Source organism: Gymnodraco acuticeps, unplaced genomic scaffold, assembly GCF_902827175.1.
Source record: "Gymnodraco acuticeps unplaced genomic scaffold, fGymAcu1.1, whole genome shotgun sequence".
In the NCBI taxonomy this organism is placed as follows: domain Eukaryota; kingdom Metazoa; phylum Chordata; class Actinopteri; order Perciformes; family Bathydraconidae; genus Gymnodraco; species Gymnodraco acuticeps.
The window spans coordinates 255,783-266,797 of NW_022991289.1; the positions used below are offsets into that span (position 1 = coordinate 255,783).

An 11,015-nucleotide genomic window follows, 5' to 3' on the forward strand; every position below is an offset into this window, starting at 1 on the left:
GGATCCCACCACCTGTCTTTTTAACTTCTCTACTTTCCAACCTGGACCCAGTGTCCCCATGTTTATATGTATTCATGGGGACAACATGTTTTAACAATAACAGTCTGCAATGTAATCGCTCGATAAGTGTCAGACAACATTATAGTAAGAGAAATACAATGTTTAGTTCTACATTTTGCTTCTCTGGTCTGTTTGTTATTGAGTCATGTGACTTGTTGCTGAGAGCTGGTGTCAAGCCAAGGTTATCAGATGTGTTGAAGTACAAAGAGCTTAGCAAAGTGTTGATTTGAAATGTAATGGCAGAATATTTAGCCGATTTCCATAATGCAAATGCAACACAAGATTTCAGAAAAAGACTTCTCCCTTAGCTTCTAGAGGGTCCTGTTCCTGATGTAGTCAGGCTTTTATATTACAATCAGGCCTTTCCGTGGCAGGAGCAAGCATTCTTGGACGTAAATTGAGGTCGCGGAAAAGCCCTAAGCGATTCATTGGAGTTCGTTTAGCGACTGCAGCACTCCCTCTCGATACTGAACCGAGTTCAGAAATATTAGTCATTATGACATGTGAAAAAAAGGTCCAGTTTAAAAATATCTAAGTAAGCCTTCCCAGTCCCAACTTTACCAAAAGCAACCTGTTATAATATCAGACACAGTCTCAGTGAGCTCTAAGCCAATGAACAATGAGAGTAGAGAGGACACATGAAGCAGAGCCATATGAAGAAAAACAAATATCACCTTATTTTTCACCAAATATTTCAAAATCGATCAATTTTACTGTTGACTATTGGGGGCTTCACAAATGATTTACACAATGACATTTTTGATAAATAATGAGGTTATAATGATTAAGTGGGTAAAGTAAACAGCTGAAATCTCTTTTTAGTTCAGAGAATGACATCCTTCCCCTGCAATAGAGCCTTCAAACTAGGAAAACACACTTATATATTACGATATAAGATATTACCATAGCCAAAATGTAAGACAATATCTAGGCTGATCAATTTAACATCGATACGCAGCCCTAACGAAGTAAGACGTATGCATCAGTCCTGCAGGGTGTTTCCCGTGGAGCTTCTGATTGCAGCCCCCTGCAGCTTCTTCTTGTAGCTGGGCCAGCGACACACCGGGCAGCAGTGTCTGCCGGAGGCCAGCCACACCACGATGCACTGCTGGTGGAACACGTGGCCGCAGGGCAGGGCCATCAGCAGCTCCTCACTCACAAAGTTCTCCAGACACACCACACACTCCAGACACTGCAGGACGTCCCGGGGCCACACCGACCAATCACAGTGCTGAGAGTTGGAGATGTCTTCGGATGTCAGGCTGCCGTCCTCCACCGTCCTGTCAGCTAATGGTGAGCTTCTGTTCCCATGACGACAGCAGAGTGGTGATGCAGCAGCACACACACACTCACAGCTACTGCTGGGGCCTGTGTTTGTGTGCACACACAAATGTTTACCGCTGTCCTCACTGCTCAATGAGCTCTCGTGTTTCTTGCTGCTATTTGGAGATCTGACGGGAACTGCATCCAACTGCTTCATGCTCTCTGTGTCTGAATGTGAACTATCTGTCTCTTCATCCAGCTTTACACCCCCCCCCTCTCCTCTGTCCGGACCAGCAGCTCTGAACCTCCAGGTTGGCAGGGTGTCAATATACTCCATGTTTACTAATGGGCGCAGCCAGAGATCAGGGAAAGCCAAACGCTCTAATAAAAAGTTGGGGTCGACCTCCCAGTCTGAGTAGTCAGATGGGACCTGCTGCAGCGCTGCGATTGGGTGGAGCAGATAGGAAGTGTACCAGTCCCACAGATTGGACAGCCACTCCAGGTTTGTGGTGCTGTCCTCTTGGCTCCTCACGCCACAGCGGCGTTTCTTTTCAAAGTAGTTGACGAGCAGGCCGTGAGCCAGGTAGGTGGACAGGAAGAGAGCTGGGTGGGAGGAGTAGAAGGTCCAGTCAGCTCTCACCAGGCTGGCCAGGGTGGTGGTGTCAGCATACCGGAGCAGCTTCAGACTGTAACCATACAGAGAGTCCAGGTAGGGCAGCTGGAGGAGAGCCTGAAGGAGGGACCAATCACTGATTAGTGATCAATGCTGTGATCAATTCAACTCAAGTTCAGTCAATAGTGAGGCTGGTATAATCCCCTGACCAAAGGAAAAGATAGAACCCACTGAAATCAGGACAATCCACTAAGCCATGGTTCATATCAGCAGACACACCTTGTGAATAGCAAAGTCAAATGCTTTTTGAGTGATTTTTAAAAGTCAAAAGTAGCTCGAACAACACCTCCAATCTTTTTTTACTGATACCCTTGACTCAATTGGCTTTTGTTGGAAGCGAGGGGTTCACATACTTTTCCCAAACTACACTGAATGTTTGAATAAACTATTCAATAAGGACAAGAACAAAACAATCAATTGTGTGCCATTAGTTTAAATGGATTGTGTCTATAATTGTGACTAAGATGAAGATCAGATCATTTATTGACCAATTAATGCATAAAACCAGGACATTCCAAAGGGCTCTCATACTTTCTCTTGCCACTGTATATGCTCATTCACAAAAGGATCTTGCCCATGGACACATTAAAGCCTCTCTATCTCCAGAGCAACAGAATGTATCAACTGAAGTTAGTTGTTGTTGGGTATGAATGATTTCCTACCAGAACAGGAAGCCAGGACCCCAGCAGTATAGAGTTGTATGTTCCAAGTGTTCGGATCAGAACTACAAATCTTTTCACGGTTGCTCCCTGTCCATGAAAATGAAAACATGTTAAAAGTGAACTGGACAAAAAATACAGAACTAACTGGACCTTTCCTCTCTCTGTCTAACACTCTGTATAAGGTGTCTCATACATTGTGAAATAACTATCCAGAAGATTGAAATACAAAGCAGTAACACAGTGTAGTAAAACTGCATAAACTATATACATGTTGACTAGTGTTAGGTAGTTTCATTTGCAAAAGTGCACCATATTTTCAAAGCTGATCATGTCAAATAGAAAGTAGGTCAAGTGGCTCATGTAGCTCTGCACCTGATCTCTCCAGCCGGAGTGGGGGACTGGTCTACAGCATGGGAAGGCAAATGCAGAACAATGACGCAGAAAAGGCCAAATGTGACAGCTTTTGTTCTGCCTGTAAGTTGCAACTGTACAGCACATGTGCTTTTTTCACTCGCCGTTAAGTTATTTTGGTATTCATAAATACGCTAGTAATCTGTGTCTTTTGGAAAGAGATGGAAAAATTAAGAGGTAAGGTTCCCACAGACCAATGAGCCATTTGTCTAAATTGTACTTAAGTACGTTGCTTGAGTAAAAAAACAAGTGACCTGTGTAATGAAGAGGTCCATCCAGGCCAGCAGGTTAATCAGGACCAGACTGAGGACAAACAGATCGTTGACCTCCGGCTGGACCCCGCGCAGGAACGTATCCATAGCAGCCAGGGACAGGAACTCCCCGATACTGAAGAGAGGAGGGGAGGAGAGAAGGAAGAGAAGCAAAGGCAAGGCAAGTTGATTTATATAGCACCTTTCAACACAAGGCAATTCAAAGTGCGTTACAAAAATGAAAGACATTACGAAAACGGCATTTAAAAACAGTCTTTAAAAAGCAAAGATAATAAAATAAACATTAAAAGAAAAAAGTACATAGACTGCACTGTAACTTTTATCCAAGATATGAATAGTTCAATTAAAAGCAGCGACAAAAAGAAAAGTCTTCAGCCTGGATTTAAAAGTAGTAAGAGTTGCAGCGGACCTGCAGGTTTCTGGGAGTTTGTTCCAGATATTTGGAGCATAATAACTGAACGCTGCTTTACCATGTTTAGTTCTGACTCTGGGGACAGAAAGCTGACCAGTCCCTGAAGACCTGAGAGATCTGGATGGTTCATAATTTAGCAGGAGGTCAGAAATGTATTTTGGGCCTAAACCATTCAGTGCTTTATAAACCAGCAGCAGTATTTTGAAATCAGTTCTTTGAGAGACAGGAAGCCAGTGTAAAGACTTCAGAACTGGACTGATCCACTTTCTTAGTGATAGTGAGGAACCAGTGTGAAGACTTCAGAACAGGACTGATCCACTTTCTTAGTGTCAGTGAGGAACCAGTGTAAAGACTTCAGAACTGGACTGATCCACTTTCTTAGTGTCAGTGAGGAACCAGTGTACAGACTTCAGAACTGGACTGATCCACTTTCTTAGTGTTAGTGAGGAACCAGTGTAAAGACTTCAGAACTGGACTGATCCACTTTCTTAGTGTTAGTGAGGAACCAGTGTGAAGACTTCAGAACAGGACTGATCCACTTTCTTAGTGTCAGTGAGGAACCAGTGTAAAGACTTCAGAACTGGACTGATCCACTTTCTTAGTGTCAGTGAGGAACCAGTGTACAGACTTCAGAACTGGACTGATCCACTTTCTTAGTGTTAGTGAGGAACCAGTGTAAAGACTTCAGAACTGGACTGATCCACTTTCTTAGTGTCAGTGAGGAACCAGTGTAAAGACTTCAGAACTGGACTGATCCACTTTCTTAGTGTCAGTGAGGAACCAGTGTAAAGACTTCAGAACTGGACTGATCCACTTTCTTAGTGTCAGTGAGGAACCAGTGTAAAGACTCCAGAACTGGACTGATCCACTTTCTTAGTGTCAGTGAGGAACCAGTGTAAAGACTTCAGAACTGGACTGATCCACTTTCTTAGTGTCAGTGAGGAACCAGTGTAAAGACTTCAGAACTGGACTGATCCACTTTCTTAGTGTCAGTCAGGAACCAGTGTAAAGACTTCAGAATTAGACTGATCCACTTTCTTAGTGTTAGTGAGGAACCAGTGTAAAGACTCCAGAACTGGACTGATCCACTTTCTTAGTGTCAGTGAGGAACCAGTGTAAAGACTTCAGAACTGGACTGATCCACTTTCTTAGTGTCAGTGAGGAACCAGTGTAAAGACTTCAGAACTGGACTGATCCACTTTCTTAGTGTCAGTCAGGAACCAGTGTAAAGACTTCAGAACTGGACTGATCCACTTTCTTAGTGTCAGTGAGGAACCAGTGTAAAGACTTCAGAACTGGACTGATCCACTTTCTTAGTGTTAGTGAGGAACCAGTGTAAAGACTTCAGAACTGGACTGATCCACTTTCTTAGTGTTAGTGAGGAACCAGTGTAAAGACTTCAGAACTGGACTGATCCACTTTCTTAGTGTTAGTGAGGAACCAGTGTAAAGACTTCAGAACAGGAGTGATGTGATCCACTTTCTTAGTGTTAGTGAGGACTCGAGCAGCGGCGTTCTGAATCAGCTGCAGCTTTCTAATAGATTTTTTAGTGAGACCTGTGAAGACACCATTGCAGTAGTCAAGTCTACTGAAGATAAAAGCATGGACAAGTTTTTCCAAATCCTGCTGTGACATTAGTCTTTTAATCCTAGATATGTTCTTTAGGTGATAGTAGGCTGATTTAGTAATTGTTTTAATGTGACTGTTGAAACTCAGGTCAGAGTCCATGACTACACCTAGATTTATTTTCTGTTGTTTTGAATATTGCAGACTGAAGCTCAGCGCTAACTTTTATACGTTCTGCCTTGGCTCCAAAAATCATTACCAGACAATTGAAGAAAAGATGAAGAAGAGTGAAGAAGAGTAAAGAAGAGGTGGAGACAAAGAGCAGAAAAGGAAGGAAGAGGGGTGAAGAAGACAAAAACATACTTTATTAATCTCCAACAGGGAAATTACTTTTTTAAATTCTGTTGTTTACACACATGCAGGATAGGGGAGGTGGCAGAGTGAAAGGGCAGCTAGCTCGCCGGAAGCAGGTGGGGGGCATTGCTCAAGGGCACCTCGGCAAGGCCCAGGAGGTGAACTGGAACCTCTCTAGCTACCAGTCCACACTCCGTAGAGGAGACGTTAAGGAGAGGAATGAAGGAGAGGAGGAGTGAAGGGGAGGAGGAGTGAAGGAGAGGAGGAGTGAGTGAGGGGAGAAGTGAAGGAGGGGAGAAGTGGAGAAGTGAAGGAGAGGAGGAGTGAAGGAGGGGAGAAGTGGAGAAGTGAAGGAGAGGAGGAGTGAAGGAGGGGAGAAGTGAAGGAGAGGAGGAGTGAAGGAGGGGAGAAGTGGAGAAGTGAAGGGGAGGAGGAGTGAAGGAGGGGAGAAGTGAAGGAGAGGAGGAGTGAAGGAGGGGAGGAGTGAAGGAGGGGAGAAGTGGAGAAGTGAAGGAGAGGAGAAGTGGAGAAGTGAAGGAGAGGAGGAGTGAAGGAGGGGAGAAGTGGAGAAGTGAAGGAGAGGAGGAGGGGAGAAGTGAAGGAGAGGAGGAGACAAAAAGAGGAAGAGTGAAGGAGAAATGGAGAGGAGTGGAACAATTGTATGTCTTTTTATGTACAATAACTTATTATGATTTAAAATGTTTAATCTGCACCTGCTGCCATAGCGATAGATGCCCTCAGGCATCTTGAGAATGTAGGCGGGGCTCTGTGTCACATCTATCTCTGATAGGCTGCTGTGGTTTTCCCAGTGATGTACGTCCACGAAAACAAACTCGATCCTTCCAGTAAACTTGACGGACAGCGCAGAGAAGAAGGCGGGGGGCTGGGGCAGGCAGGCGAACAGGAACATCTTCACCGGGTGGGCGGGGTCAGAGCGCCACTCCTCCACCAGCTGCTCAGACTGATGCAGTGTTTTGATTCGATGAGCCACATGTGAGGTCATCCAGCGGAAGATGTGTTCAGGTTCAATGCGACGGCCATTGTATTCTTTAAGCATGACTTTGCCCTTTGATGCTGAAGTCTGAGGAACGGACATGATGAGAGTGGAGCGCTGCCAGCCACGCTTGATACAGGACCTGGTGACGGAGCAGAGAGGCACCATGTCAGTATACAATCATACACCTACTCTCCTACAGACAGGAAGACATAACGTGTGGAAGCTGACAACTGCTGGATGGTTCCCCCCCCCCCACATCAATGGTCCTGTTCATCACTTGGTTTACAACATGGCAGGTTGCCGACCCAAAACAAAAGAAGAAATGTCGGGCTTTTTATTTATTATTTCTGTGGATGGTCTTTCTAATGCAACAACTCTTACAGTATGAGGTGATACTGTGACACTGAAATAGATATACGGGAGATTGCTGTATGTGAATGAGGAAAAGACAGAGTGTGTGAATGAAGGCAAACTGAAAGTCTTCATTCATTACAAACTGGCCTATTTTTGGTCAGCTACTTTTTATATTACACATATGGGGAGGAGTCAATCAGCAATCAGATAAATGGAGTGGAGTAAATAAATACAATATTTACGTTCCAATTACAGTAAAAAAAACAAAAACTAAGTTAGGTAGGTCGATTTCTCAAAATTCTAGTTAAGCAGCCATCTTAGTTGTATGATACCAGATACCAAAGCAAATTCCTTGCATGTGTAAACGTACCTGGCAATAAACTTGGTTCTGATTCTGAGCCCTTAAATATTTGAGTAGCTGTCCACGACGAATTCATGATGATGCCGTAGCATCCCCTATAGCTGAAAAGTTCCTAAGTTTGGCAGACCTATAGTCAATACAAAATCAAATGGTATCAACCCACAATGGAATTACATACAGGATTTATGGTCGGACTAAAATGTGCCTTATTTGTTCAGTAATGGCGATAGTATCTTCTACTTAATACTGAACTTGTGGCATTTGAATTTTGTCTATAGCTCAAATATCTCATTAGCTAGTTTTTCTACAAAAAGAGAACCTTCAGAGGTAGAGAAAGATGAACATTAAAACATCACAAACAAATAAGAAGAAATGTAATTGTCTTACTAACACAATTGCTCCACATGCTTCTGCCAGATGAGCATTATGTGTCATTATGTGAATTTGAAGTAGGCCCTGCATCCCACCTGTAGTCATTAGAGCAGTTGAAGGTTCCAGTTCTGATCCCAAACTGAGACACTTTCTGCACCATCTTCCCCCAGTTAGACTGACTGAGCAGGGCCTCCCGGTCCTTGGCAATGACCTGCAGGGTCACGGGACAGGACAGGGTCACACAGCTAATACCAAACAATGTTCTACTTCCTACAACCATGAATGACAGAAGTGGTTTAACACCACGAGGTGATTGCAGAAAATAGACGGTAGACACATGTAGCAGTTAAATGTTCTGCCCGACTCATGAATGGATCTGAAGTTCGTCATACATTCTTTGCCACGGAATGAAATGATTACATTACTGCCTTAACTGTTGTCTGATAGAGTATACAACAGTTAGTGAAATGCCTAAAATATGAAATAAAGTACCACTAATCAAGGGTGTTCACTTTCTTGGATATGAGCTCCTGATACTACCATGTGATTCACATCAGCATACATCGTCTGGGAGAGAGAAAGATATGACTTTAATGCTGATCATATCACTGCAATAAACAGAGTAAAAGAGACGTTTAGGCTGCTCTGTGACCGCATTAAGCTACTTGCCCTGTAGCAGTAACAACACAGAATTATACAGAGCGCATTCTCTCTGGGGGGGGGGGCGCCACAAGCTGCCGGGATGTCCCGGAGGAAGGTGGCTAGTGGCTAGAGCTTTGCAGCACTTTGCCCTCTCTGCACAATGTGAAATGTCCACAGTGCATCAAGGCTCTGTGGAGATATTGCAAACACCCGACCCATCTTCAAACCAGGGATGGCAATTTAAAGCAAAAATACTATTTCATAATCATTATTGAAGACTATTTAATCTCCACTCATCTAGTAATATAATAATATGTGTACCTAGATGCGTACAATACATTCATATCTCCTACTATTGAGTGTTATTACCTGCACCAGCCATATCCCATCTTTAGTGTCCTCCACTAACTCATAGAAGTGCATCTCTCCACTGAAGATGGTGCTGCCGTCTCCTGCCTCCGTCTGCTCCTTCTCCTTCTTCATGGCTGAGTACAGCTCTCCATGTGTCAGCTCTCCTGTGGGACCAGAGTTACAAAGAGTTAGACTTATACACCCAGATCCTAAAGTGAAACATGTTTCTGACTGTTTTAGTCTCATATGTGTACATTCAGTACAGAAGAATGGTTTTTGTTAAGAAGTGCTGCATTTAGAGGTTATTTTTACAGTAAAATCATTTACTAAAGCATTTTCCAAAATATCTCAACATAAAATATTTTGTGTGTAGGTTGGGCCAGTATACACTGTAGGATCATTATAACTGTATGATTACCTGATTTCTCTACCAGCTCGCTGACATCCTTCTTCTCGGCCAGGCCGGAGTAAGGCAGTCCCCTGCTCTCCAGGATGGTCTTCAGCTTCTTGTAGCTGAGGCTCACGGGGTCCACCAGGTGGGTGGAGAACATCCCAGTCTCATACCAGACCACTGCCTCAAAGAGCCTCGCTAGCATAAACAACACCATAAAATACAAGAGCAAGAAGAACAGCTTTATCCACATCTTGTAGCTGTCCGGGAGCGCTGCTGAAAGTCACTGTCATAGGCTTCCGACAACCAGAACAGACATTAGCTCAACATGGAGGAGTGTAGGCCGGTCGCACTGTCCTCACCGTCCGGCTGAGAGGGGCTAACCCTGACCGTCCACTGCCTTCACCACTTGTTTACATGAATGGTGACAGCTAGCTGGTTAGCTTAGCATCGTAGGTAGGCCTCGACACTGAGCAGTCTGTCAAACAAAACAAACAGTGTCCGCTGCACACGCGGCACTTTCCCGCGGCCTGTCAGTAGCGCGTGACCCGTTGCTGCTGTGCTTGCGGATTTAGGTTCAGAAAGTGACAGTAATGACCGAACTGTTTACTGCTGCGATCAGCTGGTGCATATAGCAGCTACGTCACATCCGGTTCCACAGCTATACAGCTATAAACCATAAACAAGCAACAACATCGACATTAATTAAATGTCAGCAATGCGGTTCTAAATCTGGGTTCCACTTCAAAGTCACCACACACGTGTTCAGTCGAATGTGATAACAGCGTTAACCTCAGCACGTGCTCTATATGTTCAACTCCAATGGAGCAATACTGCTCAGATTTGACTGAGAATGATATAGCCTGCCCTATTACATCACCGGACTACATCTATTGGTGCATTCATGTGTTCAGCATCTAACGTTGCTGCTGGAATGGGGGAGCCCATTTTAAATACTTGAAATACAGCTGTAGCTTAACTTATGTTAATGCAGTGGGTTGCAGTGATTCTTAAACATGTCGGCCTATAAAGGAACTAGTAACTAAAGCTAGTAATTAAATGTAGTGGTGGAAAAAGTACAATATCTGGCACATAGACGGAGGGGGAACAGAGAGAGCTGAGTAACAAGACTGAAATATTATTAATAGCTGATTAAAAATAATGAGCTGCCTGTCTTCCATTTCAGCTCTTCATATTAGGCAACAACCCTATCACAGCTGTCCTGAGATCAGTCAGATGACCTAATAATAACTACCTTACGTCAGGGGGGTCCAAACTAAGGCTGCGGGGCCAACTGTGGCCCGTGGACCCTTTTGAATTGGCCCCCAGCTAAATGAAAAAGTATAGGCTAATGGAATATGGCCCACACATGAAACTCAGAATTAATGTGTCAATAGGCCTAATTTGTCAAATAAATTCAGTGCAGATACCACTGTAAAGTGTCTTTGAGCACCTGAAAAAGCGTTCAAAATCAAATGTATTACCATTACTAAATCCAGTCAATTAAGGTTGAAAACATTTTTCTAACAAATCTTAGTTGATCAAAAAAGCCCAATAACTTATTTCCATAACTTGAAATAGACCCTCCATATTTCCCCTTTTTATAAGCAATCTGAGGCTGTAAGGAATGAGCTGCAACACTTTGTTACACAATAAAGTAAACCCTATGGAGAGCTGTGAAGGAGACTGTTTTCTTAAAGCATATTCTAGTATAAAGCATCATTTACCTACATTTGATTGATTTTGCTAACTTATAACTTCACTTATGAGGCAGTATACATCACCTCTAGTGAGGGGCCCAGCCCTCAGTATGTTTTTCTGTATGTGGCCCTCAGTGGAAAGAGTTTGGACACCCCTGCCTTATAATGTACGGG

General features: G+C 43.7%; 1 protein-coding gene across 1 annotated transcript; it reads right to left on the reverse strand.

Moving 5' to 3' along the window:
* Positions 1–714: 714 nt before the first annotated feature.
* On the reverse strand, positions 715–9,780 carry rnf103 (ring finger protein 103). Its single transcript, XM_034240061.1, has 7 exons — positions 9,169–9,780; positions 8,769–8,914; positions 7,853–7,968; positions 6,387–6,809; positions 3,324–3,456; positions 2,659–2,745; positions 715–2,053 (listed from the first exon to the last, which is right to left on the reverse strand). Exons 1-7 carry the CDS (start codon positions 9,392–9,394, stop codon positions 1,043–1,045), a joined length of 2,142 nt encoding a protein of 713 aa, XP_034095952.1. The 5' UTR covers positions 9,395–9,780; the 3' UTR covers positions 715–1,042.
* Between the last annotated feature and the right edge of the window lie 1,235 nt (positions 9,781–11,015).

Excerpts from the sequence above, each read along its gene's own strand:
- rnf103 (XM_034240061.1), bottom strand. The coding sequence starts at position 9,394 with ATGTGGATAAAGCTGTTCTTCTTGCTCTTGTATTTTATGGTGTTGTTT. Across the intron at positions 7,969-8,768 it reads ATGGGATATGGCTGGTGCAG|GTCATTGCCAAGGACCGGGA; the intron begins GTAATAACACTC and ends GTGACCCTGCAG. Across the intron at positions 6,810-7,852 it reads AACTGCTCTAATGACTACAG|GTCCTGTATCAAGCGTGGCT; the intron begins GTGGGATGCAGG and ends CTCCGTCACCAG.